The 14302-nt window shown below is 60.5% G+C and overlaps 4 protein-coding genes across 4 annotated transcripts; 2 read left to right on the top strand and 2 right to left on the bottom strand.

Annotated features, from left to right (window-relative positions):
* Window positions 1–542: 542 nt before the first annotated feature.
* On the bottom strand, window positions 543–3632 carry PUNSTDRAFT_123504 (uncharacterized protein; the record flags this gene model as incomplete). Its single annotated transcript, XM_007378366.1, has 3 exons — window positions 543–1332; window positions 1421–2862; window positions 2924–3632. The coding sequence occupies 3 exons, from the start codon at window positions 3630–3632 to the stop codon at window positions 814–816; spliced, it is 2670 nt and encodes an 889-aa protein (XP_007378428.1). The 3' UTR covers window positions 543–813.
* Window positions 3633–3989: 357 nt separating this feature from the next.
* PUNSTDRAFT_59307 (uncharacterized protein) lies at window positions 3990–4354 on the bottom strand (the record flags this gene model as incomplete). Its single annotated transcript, XM_007378365.1, has 3 exons — window positions 3990–4061; window positions 4126–4208; window positions 4270–4354. The coding sequence occupies 3 exons, from the start codon at window positions 4352–4354 to the stop codon at window positions 3990–3992; spliced, it is 240 nt and encodes a 79-aa protein (XP_007378427.1).
* Window positions 4355–4581: 227 nt separating this feature from the next.
* Window positions 4582–9066, top strand: PUNSTDRAFT_123503 (uncharacterized protein; the record flags this gene model as incomplete). Its single annotated transcript, XM_007378364.1, has 9 exons — window positions 4582–4850; window positions 4912–4989; window positions 5069–5094; window positions 5188–5333; window positions 5468–5699; window positions 5760–5789; window positions 5851–6582; window positions 6641–7416; window positions 7474–9066. The coding sequence occupies 9 exons, from the start codon at window positions 4582–4584 to the stop codon at window positions 8626–8628; spliced, it is 3444 nt and encodes a 1147-aa protein (XP_007378426.1). The 3' UTR covers window positions 8629–9066.
* A 2329-nt stretch (window positions 9067–11395) lies between these two features.
* On the top strand, window positions 11396–14141 carry PUNSTDRAFT_94597 (uncharacterized protein). Its single transcript, XM_007378363.1, has 3 exons — window positions 11396–11464; window positions 11845–12163; window positions 12233–14141. Exons 2-3 carry the CDS (start codon window positions 11897–11899, stop codon window positions 13289–13291), a joined length of 1326 nt encoding a protein of 441 aa, XP_007378425.1. The 5' UTR covers window positions 11396–11464; window positions 11845–11896; the 3' UTR covers window positions 13292–14141.
* The last annotated feature ends 161 nt before the right edge of the window (window positions 14142–14302 follow it).

Here is a 14302-nt window from a genome sequence, read left to right as displayed (position 1 = left end):
GTAAGAGTAAAGCACAAGATCACCGAGTCACACGGGATAAGATTCCTCTTGAAATGGCTACTACGTCGGCATAGATATTCTACACCCACTATTCAGCACGTAAGACTAAAGAAAAGGGCCCACGTATTTGAGTTCCCAGCCAGGATGGCAGAACACAAAATTCATTGTTTCATTTGAAGCGTCGAAGAGGGCAGGCGCGCGCACGATCTCACGGGCGAAGGCACGAATCAGCCTGCCCTCAACCCACACAATAAATTGCTGCACAGGCGAGACTGCGTTTCTCCCACTTACATATCATCAGGTCTGTTTACTATGGCGGCCGTCCAGTCACCTACCACGGTCGTTTAAATGGCCAGCACCGAGATGGAGCATCCTGCGAAGAGGGATATAATGCGTGCGCGACAGGGTTCCCAACCTCTGCGCGGGCTTCGCTTTCCTCTGACATGACTTGCTGTCCTCGACAACGTCGACTGGCTTCATCCCCAAGTACTACCGTCGGCGCTGTATCCTACTTACTGTCATCCAATCGAACGTGCTGTCTACCCACTTCATCTCGTATCTTACATGGGTGGTACTACTTTATACTCTACAGCAGCGCGGCTTCAACGTCGCTACCAGAAATTAAAGGTTCGTCGGAGCATGGAAGCGAACAGTGAAAGGACAGGCATGAGCAATAACAAGCACAGCAAAGAACGTCGGCTATTAAACGAATTAGCAAGCAAAGAATCCAACTTCTGTTTCCGTTCCATAGTCCTCCAGACTTGTCCCATAACACCGTCCTTTAACAGTAGATCCCAGCAATTCGATACGCGCTCATCGGTACCAGCCCTTGGTCGCCTTCTGGGTTTGACCCTCATTCTCAGATCCCCTACCCCGGGACGCGCTGCGCTCCCGTCTCTTCCCCGCTGCCTTGCCCCCCTCCGCCTCCGTCCTGCGCAGCGAAAATAGCTTTTTGAACGCGGATCCGCTGGACCCCTTCTGCGCTTTCGCGTCGACCGCGTCGATGATCACGATCGCCTTCGCCGCCGCCTGGCCCCGCCCTGGTTCGTCGCCAGATTGGGAGAACGTGAAAGTGGGATACGAGGAGCTGCGCGGACGCAGGCCCGGACGCGTCGGCGCGCCTTCATCTCCGGGGCTATCGACGTCGACCACGATCCAGCCATCGCTAGCGCGCCGGCTGGCACGCGGTTGCGCAGGCAGCACGCCGACCTCCGCCGCCTGGCTCTTGCGCCCGTTCTGCGTAGGGGAGGTCACACCCGGCGTGAACGCGCGCGCGCTGACCGCCTTCCTCTCGGGCGACGGCATTCTCCCCCTCTCCTTCAAATCCTTCTCCTAGAATTGCAGCAGCAAGGGGCAAGGGTCAGAACGCGAGCGGAGGCAGCTGAGGAGGAGAAGACGCGGGATGGAGGCGGTGACGCACCGTTGGGGCGGCGGGCTCGGCGTCGGACGGGGACGCGTTCTGCGCGACGAGCGGCGGGAGGTGATGCGGCGATTGCTGCTGTTGCCACTGCCACTGCGGTTTCTCGTTTCGTGGTGTCGGCGACGGTTGCCACGCGCCGGGGAGGGGCGGGCCCGTGCTGGCGTACGCGCTAGGCAGAGGTGGGCGACGTCCTGTTTCTGTCTGAGGTTCTGCTCGCGGTTCTGGACCTGCGCCTGTCCAGGCAATGGGGATCTCGTGCGTCTTGTATGTGTGTAATGTGAAAGCAGAATCCCGCACGGTATCTCGTGGAGGAGAGGAGGAGCGAATCGTGTCGCGGAACGCCTCGGGGCCGAGGAGCGGCGGCGAGGGCGTGGTCGGGTGGGTGGAGTCCGGTGGTGAGGACGAGGAGCGGAAGGCTTCGTCAAACGTGCCCGCACCAGGCAACGGCGGTGTCGGAGTATGCACGCCGGGCGTCCGGGGCGGCGTAGGGGTGTGCACGCCCGGTGTGCGCGGCGGCGAGGGTGTGCGCGGGTGCACATCCAAGGGTGAATGCGTGTAGAGCATGCTCGGGGTCAGCGCCGCGTTCTCGTTCTGGTAGTACATCGCGATGGAGCCTTCGATACCCGCCGACGAGCGCATCGTGGACACGTGCTCGCGGGGGCTGGGAGTGCCCCTTTGTTGCTGTCCGTGCGTGGCGTAGATCACGCTCGCCTGCGGGTGCGGATTCTGCACCTCGACGGGCGGCAGTTCCTCATCCTCCTCGCCGATAAGATCCCAGTTGCGGTTGTGCCCGGCGCCGACGCCGGTCATGTTCACGACGCTACCAACCTCGCTGGGCAGCGTCGCACGAAGGGGTTCTTCCTCCGTGCGTGATAGCGCGGGCGGGAGCGCGGCCATCGGCCGCTGGGGCGAGTCCTCGGCATTCTCACCATTTCTGACGCTGTTGGAGAGGTTGGAGAGCGCAGGGACGGTGGTCTGCGAGGCACGGCCTGGCTTCCTGAGCAGGGCGCGCGCAGCAGCGAAGGAGCCACGTGGGGGCGGCATGTTTGTGGCTGGCTCAGATGCGGAGCGGAGGTGACCCGAGCTCCGTGCAGCGGCGTTCTGGTACGGGGGAGGTACTGCAGCGAGGCGCGACGGCCCGTTGCTCCCAGGGCTGCCTGACGAGCCCCCCGAGCTTGCGCCGGCGTCGAGACTGCCTCGGTATTGCCCGTGCGCCTGCGCAGGTCGACGAAGGTCACTTCGAGAGGCGTTGGGTGTACTCGGGGCTGAGTCGAGGTTGGATGACTGTTCGCTGGGGCCCGTGAAGATCCAGAGGTCTTTGATCCGAGAGCGGTTGGCGAGAGAGAGGGAGGCAAGGAGGGCGAATCCATGCGCGTCGAGAGAGGAGAGGAGGGCGAGGATATGTTGGAGCGAGTCGGTCGCGAAGGTGTCTTCTTGGAACCCTGCGATAGTAATTCGTGTATGTTAGCACGTTTGGATGCGCGAGCGGATAAGATGACGCACAGCGGTAGCCCTTGAGGCGGAACTCGAACGAGGTATCGATTTTCTTTTCGGAAACGACACCACGTGGCCAGGCGCCTCGCACTGCCTGGAGTATAGCAGGTGTTGAATGAAGGGGTGGGTTGATGACACGCAGCACGGTCGGCGATGCAAAGGAAATGCCTATTGGCACACGGGCAGGTTTGGTCGCAGGGGGTGGCAAGGGAGCGACTGTGAGTGGCATGGGCGAGCCGGAGCGCGATCCCGGGGCTGCTGGCATTGGAGGCGGCGCAGGCTTGGAGAACGCGATGGCGAGGCGGTCGTCCTGCTCGCGACCATAGTCGATAGTGGAGAGGAAGTCGTATCCGTGCTGGAAGATGACAGTCATTATTTCGACGAGCAGCTTTTCGGATCGAATGCTCTTCGCGGTCGCCCAGGGCCTTCCGTGAAGCGAGATCTCAAGCAGGTTCTGCGCAGGGGCCTCGCGTACGCCGGCAGTGAGCTTGCGCGCGTCGAAATGCGCGCGGAGGGCCTCGTGCACGGCCTGTGGAAAGCTGCATAGACGGACAAGGCCCGCCCCCGAGAGGGCGAGGAGGGCAAAGGTGGAGAAGGTGTGCGGCGAGCGGAGGAACTCGCGCCTCGGGGCGAACTGGCCGGTTGCGCTCGCCGTCGCGCTCGCAGGCGGCAGGGGCGGGGACGACGGCGGGGGAGGTTGCGGTTGCGGTGTGGCCATGGTCTAAGGATGGATGGTGAGCGCCAGCGACGGGCGTGGCTGGCGCTGAGCTTTATGTTATGCTTGAGGTTGCCCTCCACGGCGCCCTCCTCGCATGGCGTCACAGCCCGGCGGATGCCGGCGCGGTATTGGCCCCGGCGGGAACGTGCAGCAGGCAAAGGCGTGGCTTGCGGCTATCGTCGTTTCTGCTGGAAGATAATATGGAACGAGGGGGTCCATGGTATCGGCGAGCGGATGTGTGTAGATGAGACCTTGAGCTTGTTGCGCGTTATTACACTGTGGTTCGTACGGTAAATATATCTCTATCGCCTTCCTCCGCTCCTCCGCCTCGCTTCGTGTGTTCTTTGAAGACCGTCGCTATAAGTTGGGCGTAGGGAAGATCTGTCGTATCTCCCGCCGACAGACGGCCAGCCGGTCCTCTATCATTTTCTATCGCAAGAGCTTGCATCAGCACCGGGTGTCACGAGACTGAAGAGGAGGGAGGGCCGCGTACCACGTCCTCGAGATGGCGCGTGCGCTCGAATTCATCGCGGATCCAGCGCACGGATTCTTTCCTGGCCTGCGGATCCGGTACGTCTAACGAGGAGAGGAGGGCACTCGAGCAAGCGCGGCGAGCAGGATCATGGCGAATGCTCACATCGCGAGGCGCGGATGGCGTGCCGGTAGAGGTGCAGCGCCCGCTGGCGGAGGATGAAGTGCTTCAGGCTCGGCTCGCGCAGCATGCCGTACTAGTTATTCTATTCCTTTTGTGCCCGATAAACAGTTTTTCGCGATGTGTGCGTACGTTGTATGTAACAGAGAGAAACAGAGGTGGCCAGAGCCGAGCGAGACACGAAGAAGAAGACGCACAGCGGTGGCTTGCCACTCGCACACCGACACCGACACCACCACAGCTCACAGTTTCCTCGACCTTCCATACCAACGATCCTCTCTCTGCCTTCGCCCGACGATGGCGCCCGCAGACCCTGACGGTCCTAGCAACGAGACAGTCGAGCCCGCTTCGACGACAGCGCCAGACACGACCGAAACCGACACCCCATCTCCCGACGCACTACAACCTCAATCCCAAGTCTCAACAACAACAACAACATCACCACCAACCGAATCACCACCTCCACGCCCCCATAGAGTGTACACCCGTGCTCAACTCCTGCGCTTGTCCAAGTCGCCGCTCGTGCAGCCCCCGCCTGGCCTGCCACCTCTCAAAGAATGGTTTGGGTGCGTTTATCGTGCCGCAAGGACGACGACCCAGTCATCGAAGCTGATGGACCCAATTCAGTGATTGGAACGATTCCTCGCTCCCCGGCAAAAAGGATGCCGACGCCTCATCGACCGCGAACGGAGCCCGAGAAAGACGGTGAGCACCTTCGTTTTCAGACAACTTCTCGACCCCATCCACCTTCCATGCTAAACATCCCTTTCTTCTCATGTCGCAGATTCCGCAGAGACGCAGAAGACTCAGGTATTTATCCATCCTCCCGCGCCCACCCGTTCGCCCTGCTGGTCGGTTTACGATATTGATTGCCGGGCTGATGTTTGTTATCGTCCGTTTCAGACCTCCCCGCTCGCCCCGCATTCCGCGCGACGCTCACCCAGCCCTCGCAAATGGGCAACTTCAAGCACCACTCCTCCCTCCGCGCCACCGACCGCGAGGCGAAGGAGCGCGAGCGCGACAAGGAGGGCCAGGAGAAGCTGCGCAACGTCCGTCTCTCTCCACTTTCCCTCCCTCAGACGCCCTGCTGACCTGCATCTCCGTTTGCTCACTCCTGCTCTCCTCCCCTTTGCATTTATGATCATGTCATGTGATACGTCTCGACGTTGTGGACCGCCTACAGCTATCGGAGAAGTATGACCGCGACCGCCTCACGCTCGCCACAAGCGGCAGCGGCGGCGCCAAAAGAGACCTCGCTCCTCACCTCACCTCGGCCGCACCCTCCCGACTGGGCGCTGCGTCCTCGACCACCACCACCACGGGATCCGCCACCAGCGCTGCCCCTAGAAGAGGAGAAGGCCGCGACCGGGACGGGGCGAAGAAGAAGCCCGGCGAAACCGAGGACTGGCGGAGAGGTAACGTGGGCACCTCACATAGTTGGTCCTAAAAGGCTCACTTTCGTCTCGTTCGGCAAGGTGCCGAACCGCCGCGAGGCCGTGATGAACGTACGTCGGATTATATGCGTGCCCTTTGTATATGCGCGTAGAACTGACGCGGACGATGCAGGAACCGATGGGCGTGCTGATCGTGATGACCGTGACCGCCCGCGCTCCAAAGGCCGCGCCACCTCCAAAGCACGACGCGATCCATCTGCCGGTCGGCGCGACTGGGAACGCGAAGACAAGGAGCGCGAGCGGGACCGGGACAGGCGCCGCGACCGCCGTGGCGACGCCGGAGCCGCCGCCAAAGACGACGACCGCCACTGGCGGGACGACGGCAAGCGTGATGAACGACTCGCGGCGCGGCGACGTGAGCGCGATTCCGACCGCGACAAACACACGGACGAGCGCGAACGGCGAGGCGGACGCGACAAAGACAGAGAGAAGGAGAGGGGGGAGAGAGACAACAGGGAGAGAGATAGGGGAGAGAGGGAGAAGGAGAAAGAGCCGGCGTGGATGGAGGCTTACGTGCCATCGTCGGCTGGGAGCGGAATCCTTGGCGGCAAGTCGGCTGAGGGCGAGCTCGATGGGCTGCAGGCGTGGAAGATGGGGATGAAGGCGAAGGAGCAGCGCGAGCGCGAGCGGGCAGAGGCGAAGGAACGGAAGGATCGGGGTGAGGAAAAGAAGGCTGAGAAGGTGGAGGGTGAGCCAGGCAAAGAGGCGACAGCGTCAGGCCTGGACGAGATACAGCTTTTCAAGCTGATCATGAAGAAGGAAGAGGAGAAGAAGAAGGCAGGGTCGCCCGAGGCTCCTGCCGCACCCGACGCTCCGACCGTGAAGGCTCCAGCCGAACTACCTGGTGGGTGGTCAATCGATTGTGGTTTTGGTTCGTCAGCCTGACTATTGACTTGTTATAGCCCCATCTGCGCCTCCGGGTCTCCCCGCGCCCTCGCCGGCTGCAGACACGAAGTCGGCCAGTGCGGAACCGCCCCGCAATAACGCTCCCGACGCCCTTGCGGATGGCCCACGCTCGTTGCTCACTCTGCTTACCGGCGCAGAGCTCGCGCCCGCTCCTGCTCCGGCCCCCATTCCAGACCGCACGGGCTCGCGCCTCTTCTCCAAGCCGCTTCACTCTGAAGCGCCTTTGGCGGCGGCGCCACAATCACAACCACAGCAACCACTACAACCACAACAGCAGCCACCACTGCAACAGCAGCAAAGCTTCACGCCACCCCCTGGGCCGCGTTTGCTCGCCCTCAGCGGGCGTACTGCTTCTGCCGGCGGCGCGGGCCCACCGCTCGTTACTCCCACTCCCGCCGACCTCGCCGCCGCCGCGCCTCGCCTTCCGTCGCGTGCAAGCGCGACACCGGACCCGCTCGACCGCTTCCCACCGCACGCGTACCACCAAGCCTTCCACGACGCGGGCCCTCCAGGACCAGGACCGTTCCCCGCTCGCGCGACCCCGCCGTTCGCCGACGGCCGCAAAACACCCTCCGATACGGGCGCAGGCGGACCGAAGGGCAGCCGGTTCGCCAAGTTCTTTGACAAAGGGCGAGAGGTGGTGCCGCCACCGTCTCAGCTTCCGCAGCAGCTGCCTCAGGAGATGATGCGCCCCCAGGGATTGTCGCCCACGCCGCCGCTCGGAGGTGGCACGATGGATCATCTCTATGCTATGCTTAACACCTCTGGACAGGTAGGCTTGTGTTCGTGCGAATGTTAACAGGATGCTGACGTATTATTTCCCTCTCAGACGGCGCGTGTTCATCCACAAGCTCAGTTGAACGGGCTTGACGCGCGGGACCTTCATCGTCTCCAGCAGCAGCAACAGCAGCAGCAGGCCCTGATGCTTGCCGGTGGGCGGGACTTCAACGATCGCCTCAACGATCGGCTCGACGACCGGACCTTCACGCCAGACGGAATGGTGCCGGGGCTGCGTACCGCGCCCGCGCCCCGTGGGCGAGAGCTGTCGATGTACGACCAGTTCGACGACGGCCTGCGCGCTCGTGCACGGCAGATCGAGCAACAGCAGCGTCTCGAGCTCCAGCGCCTCGAGCAGCAACAACGCCTCGAGCAGCAGGCGCGCCTCGAACAGCAAGCGCGCCTCGAGCAGCAGCGCCAGCTCGAGCAGGCGCGTCTCGAGCAGATGCAGATGCTCGCGCAGGGCGGCGGGATGCACCAGCTCCCGCATCACCAACAACACAATCTCCCGCACCAGCTCCCGCACCACCAGCAACAACCGCATCGCATCCCAGGGCTCCCATTGCAGCAGCCGCATTTCCGAAACGCGCCCTCGCCGCTTTCCGCGCAGCTGCTTCACGGCGGGCAGCAGCGTCTCCCCCCCGGGCTCGCCAATCTCGGCAACCGCCCGCCGCACGACCCGGCGCAATTCGCCGCCAGTATGGGCCTGCCTCCGACCGCCGCCGCCAACGCCGGGTTCCAGAACGGGTTCAGCACCCATCACAACAACAATAACGGCAATATCGGTGGACCTGGCTTCGGCCTCGGCGGCCCCCCTCAGCATATGCGAGGATCACCGCATCACATGCAAGGCGACCTGGGGCCTGGCGTAGGCGCGATAGGCGTCCAACAGCAGCAACAACCACAGCCGGATCTGCGGGGGATCAGCCAGGCACAGCTCCTCGCTCTCGGCCTCGGCCGGGGCGGCCCCGGCGCACTTGGGCAACAGCAGCCGCAGCAGGCGGGCCTGAACGTGAACGCGATGGCGCTGCGACAGGCGCAATTGCAGCAGCAGCTCCATCAACGCGCGCCGTCGCACTCGCTCGCGGGTCCGCCGGGGATCGGTGGGCCGCTGTTGGGGCAGCAGCAGCAGCAGCCGCTCGGCGGATATCAGGGCTCGGACCAAGCGCACGATTTGATGGCGCTGCTCATGGGCAACAGGAACTAACTTGTCTGCGGGGCGATCGCGCGCGTTATCTCTTCTCTATTTTGCCCTCGTCTCTTCGCTCCGTTCGTCTTGTTCAAAACGATGATCATTCTGTACCGTGCGCGCTTGTTTGACCGAGTTTCATGAGTTTTGGACAGCGTTCACGGGGGGTTTAGGGGCTTGTTGCTTCTGTCTTTGCTCTTCGCTCGCCGAGACAACGATGTTGCGTCGTGCGTCGGGACATTTCCATTATCGGGATCGGGCGCCCTCGGGGGGATGGCTTGCAGCGCCACTTGCGTAATCTCCCATGCGTTCTCTGATCTCGTGCGGGGTCGTCGCTTGCCAGCGCATCGCCGCGCGGGCCTCGTGGAGATTCATAGAGACGAAAGATTCCCGCTGGGCTCTGAGGATCCGATGGGGCGGGAACATTGGCAGACAATGTCAGTACGATAAATCAACGCGTATAATTGGTTTTGACGCCTGGGGCGCAAGACATACAGACAGGCGCAAGACAGGCTGGGCCCCTGGGCCGCGTATCTTGTGAAGGGATCTTCGAGAAGATCGGCGTTCCAGATCTCTGATCGCCCCCCCCTCTCCTCTGGGAAAACCCGCCGGAAGGGCGCGCGAAATGCACGTGACCTGAGCCGGTGGCGCAGCCCTATGGCATTCGCATTTCCCGTGTCATTCTCCAGTCTGTCCGGTCGGGTCCGACGCGAATGCGAACGGGTTTCCTATACGAGCGTAGGGTGGAAGGCGGTGGGAGCCGTTCGGGGCTATGTTTGCGGCGGACTGTGTATAGGTCGTATTCTTGGCGGCGCGAATCACATAAACGGCTGGGGGGCCTCGCCCGAAACTTCCCTTTACTCATGACGCGGAGGCCGGGTTCGGCAATTGGGTTTGGTGCAAAAATACGTTGCGCGTGAAGGGAGACCGTACGGACCGCCCAGGCGATTGAATTCGTTTTAGGCTTTAAGAAGAAGGCACAACACTTTTTGGAGAGAGAGAGAGAGCTGTATAAAAGTCCCGTTACCCAGGACGCGCGATCAATCAATATTCGCCATATGGGCTACGTGAGTTCTCTTCATGTAATGGAGACTTGCCCGCACTTATTCCTGGCGCGTGCGCATCGACTTTTTAATCCCTCAGATCCCGCCTTTTACGACAGTCATTCTCTCAGATGTGTCTCATTATTGACAGCATCTTTTCGTGTTGCTCTCTATACAACGCGGCGCATCTCTGGACTTGTTCGCTTGCGTTTCCCAAGCGGACCGGACGAGATATCCGAGACCTGTTCGCGATCGCGCCGTGTGGCTGTGAACCGGTCGGGCAACCCGAGGCCCGTATTTGTTTTTTTTTTGGCTCGATCGGTCCGTACCTTGGCCGTGACCTCCATATACTTACGCTCCACATCCATTTGGACGACGACCATTATTATCATCGTTGATATTCGGGGCCGACCCCAAGGCAACAAGATAGAATGAGCTGGGGCCCGCGGTCGGGCCGCATACCATTTTACACGTCTTATTAAGTGACGTCAAAGTGATTTCCCCCAGCCTCACGTCGAAGACTTGATGGCGCTTCGATAGGCAGTGACTGATGCGAGGGTCTTCTGCCTAGACACACACCCACACCCCCTTAGCCAGTGGCGGCGCAGTTTCTAGTGTGATCCTGCGTCATTTCTTCGTGATCGCGAGCAGACTGCAACAAAGGCGAAGGTCGCTGTTCGAGGAGGGGGCCATTGAGACAAGCAAAGACACGGCCCAGTCTCAGATGTTGGGCTCTTGTGACTGGACGAGCGGGTCGTTTCTCGAAATCGATTGGGTGTTTACTTACGGCGAAGGGGGTTCACCGGCTTATCTAAGTGTCCGTGTCGTAAATGCCTGAATGGGCTGCCTGCAGGCGGGAACGTGGTCTTCATTCGTGGGGCCATCTGCCGAGTAAAGCACAGGGGGCGTGCGTATGAGACTAAGAAGGCTGCCTCGCCCCTTGTTCGTTTTTTGAGCGGGCGGTCGTCCTCAAAGCTTACCGCTGGAACGTCTTGTCGCTCCAAGCTTTCCCCCCACTCGTCGTCTCTGCAGCGCTCATTCCCGGTGGTGGCCTCGTAAAGGGTCACGGACGCATCTAGCCTTTCGTTAGGCCTTTGTCGTCGCATCGCACCGAGTCGGCATTGCCAGCAGAGCCGCCCGTGGACACTGACACCGTCTGCCCCGCTCGTCGTCCGCTCGTCTCTCAACCTATAGACAATCAGCCGTTTCTAGCCCTAGTCCTTCGTTTTGTTGCTCCTTGTCCGCTCTCCTTAATACCAGCACCCCCGGGCCTAATCTCACATCGTCGTTGGGTGAGTGCGCCGTGTGCCACAGTCGCTTTTTGCGGGGTCGATCATGGCTAACAGGGATCGCACGCAGCTCGACGAATCCGCCCGCCCAGGTGAGGATCTATGCTAGATGTCGTGGTCGTCGTAGAACGTGTTTCGCGTGGGAAATACGGGGTTAGATGAAGAGGATCATGCGGTTGTTATGATGATTGCCTCTCCTTTCACAGCGTCACTGTGACCCTTGTTTCCCAAGTCCGCTTGTCGTCGTAGACCCCTTCACATTCCTGATTTGGTAGTAATCCACGTCCCGATTTACCGGCCTCTTATATGCTTTTCGCTTCCCTCGTCCTCTTTTCTCCTCGCCCTCCCTCGTCGTCGCGTCCGACGTCGAGCGCACCCCTCCTCCCCGCCTCGCCCGTAACGACCCGCACGCTGACGATCCAAAACTAGCCCCGCCGCCCCGCCGTCGACTTCGCTGTCGATAGCCCCGAGCCCCCCACCGCCTGTCTCGCGTCTCCTCGCATGATCCGGACCCCGACGTCGGTGAGTCAGTACTTCCGAGATTTGCACGCGTCTTGCGCGCGTCGTCCTGCGGCGTCGCGATCGTCCGCCACCTTTCGAGGGGCCGGTGGCCTTATCCGGGCGTGTGGCACTCTCGCCTGTCGCGGCTGCCACCGCACGGGTCACTTTACGAGCATCACCCTTCCAGCAGTGCACCGGCGATGGCTGCCTAAAACTTGGTTGGCCGCCCCGGCCTCTATCCGCCTTTTCCTTTTCATTGTTTGAGCGCAATCTCTCCTTCCTCTTCTTCGCCTTGTCGTCGTTACGTGGCCGACCATGGCCCACTCCGTCTTCTTTGACAATGCGTCGTCTATATCATCGCGGCAGTCGCTCACCCTCGCTGCCCGTCCTTCTTCTTCTAGCTCTACATCGATCTCGCAGGCCTCTGGATCGATTCTAGCTCCCCTTACCGACATGAAAGACGTCTCCGCCTCTTCCCGACACGCACGCAATGCTGTCTACCCCAAGAAACGACCGTCTCCATACGGCATCTCGAAGGCGCACAAGCAATCGCCCACCTACTCGCACCTGCAGCACGGCTCGGGCCGCAAGTCTGCCATAGTCCTCGAACAGGAGGCGCGGTCCCAGCGCCAAGCCCAAGTGCTCGCGCTGCACCGCCAGGGCGTCCTTCTCGAAGAAGAGTATCGAGAGGACATCAGGTACTATATGCACCAGATGGAGGTCAGTGATGGGCTGTGATCCAGTTGCACCCCGGATGATGCTCAGTTCTTCCCTTGTCATATCAAAAAGCACGATACGATGGGGTCGATGACATCAATGGACCAGCAGCCGGAGATCAAGTGGCACATGCGCCCGTGCCTCGTCGACTTCCTCGTCGAACTGCACTTCACCTTCCGCCTTCGGCCGGAGACACTCTACCTCGCCCTCAACATCATCGACCGATACGTCTCGCGGCGCATCGTGTACGTGAAGCACTACCAGCTCGTGGGATGTACGGCTCTCTGGATCGCTGCCAAGTTTGAGGACGCGAAGGAGCGCGTGCCGACGGTGCAGGATCTGGTTCAGGTCTGTCGCGATACGTACGAGGAGTCGGCGTTCGTGCAGATGGAGCAGCATATCCTCTCCACCATACAATGGGTACTCGGCCACCCCACCGCAGAGGCGTGGCTACGGCTGATGTGCCACGGTCCGTGCATGGAAGAGCCTCGGGTGCAGCACGTCGCGCGTTTCGTCATGGAGATCACTCTGTTCCATCGGGAATTTGTTCGCTTCCCGCCTTCGACCGTTGCGTTAGGTTCCTTGACTCTGGCGCGATTCCTGTGCGGAAAAGGCCACCGCATTTTTGAGGAGACCGATGAGTGCCTCGAGATCGTCGATCTGCTCGACCAGCGCCTTGCCAAGCACGTCAACGACTTGTCGGAGGTCCTCGTCAAGAAGTACTCGTACGCCTTCTACTCGAAGGCCGCCACGTTCGTCGTGCAGTTCTACCTCAAGGGCGGCCGCTTCGTCCGCCAGACCTACGCGCCTCTCGTCATGCCGATGACGCCAACGCGTTCGCCGATGTCTTCGGTTGCCAGCACCCCCGCAAGCGTCTCGACCACGGCGTCCGACATCTCGGACGACATGCCCGTCACCCCGACGACCCCGCTTTACTCGTGCGACACGCTCATCAGTGCCGTTCTCGCCGACTCGGACAAGGAGAACGTGCGGTCCTCGCGCGACCTCGTCTTTACAAAGCACCACGCGGAAGTGCCGGAGCAGTTCTTGCCGCACGACTTTGTCACCTTCGGTCGTTCTGCGCTCTCGAACATGAACGTGGCTTCCCCTCGCGTCGCAGCGGTGTCATAAGGCCTCAAAACCTCGGTCTATCGCTTCTCGTCCCACGCCTCCTCATCCATCGCAGATGCCCCCCACCCCGCATCTCCCGCTTTCGCACAAGAACCCATCCAACCAACCGCACCCCTGGCAAAATGTACTACCATAGCAAACACGTCTGTCGACAGCATAAATTCTCTCTCGCATCATCTCGGCATCACTTCATCAACCATGCATCCCTCCTCATCTGCAATTGTCTCTCTCTGTCTCTCTCATCCCTACTACCAATTCCCGCAATCCCAAATGACCGGCGCGGACGACCGGCGAACGACGAAAGTACAAGACCGGAATCCCATCTGTATTATGGACATTTTCTTGTCGTCCCGGACGCTTCGTCCTCTTCTCGGTCGTCTCCAACCCTGTCGATTTATACAACAACATACAAACACCACGCTCTTTCCCTCCTCGCAATTGTTACTTTATGCAACCAGCATCGCCCAATCCGTTTTTTTTCCCCACCGCAGCGATGAGGTCGATTACATTCCCTTTCTTAAAACTTCCGTTCCTGTGCATTTGTTTCCCTTCATACCTTATCTTATTCATTCACCTTATTCTCCCTTTACATAGTTGTCCCTCTCTCCCGATTCCCTTTTCTGTCGTCGACCTCTGGAACTCGCATGGCGGGTTATTATATTTTTACCCCAACCCACCAAGGAGCCCCTCAAAGCTCCTCCTCCCCCTCCAGCTTTCTTCTGGCGCGCTGTTCCAACTCCATCCTCGTCTCCTGTTGCAGCAAATCATTGGTCTCGATAGCGTAGCACAAATCGCATTTGTTCGTTGTCGTCTCTCTCTCCCCCTTGCATCCGCCTCAAGGGCAATCTGATCCTAGGGCCAAGAAGACCGTGTAGAGTCCGTATAGTCGTAGTGTCAAAAAGAAGTCCCTTGTCTGCGCAACTTTGTTACATTGCTATTAGATTGTGCCGTTCTACCGCGCGCGTGTGTCGTTGGTCGCTTCGCGGATAAGGTGGCATGCGAGTATGAACT

This window comes from Punctularia strigosozonata (genome assembly GCF_000264995.1).
Source record: "Punctularia strigosozonata HHB-11173 SS5 unplaced genomic scaffold PUNSTscaffold_1, whole genome shotgun sequence".
Taxonomy (NCBI): domain Eukaryota; kingdom Fungi; phylum Basidiomycota; class Agaricomycetes; order Corticiales; family Punctulariaceae; genus Punctularia; species Punctularia strigosozonata.
This window is presented reverse-complemented; position numbering and strand designations above follow the sequence as displayed.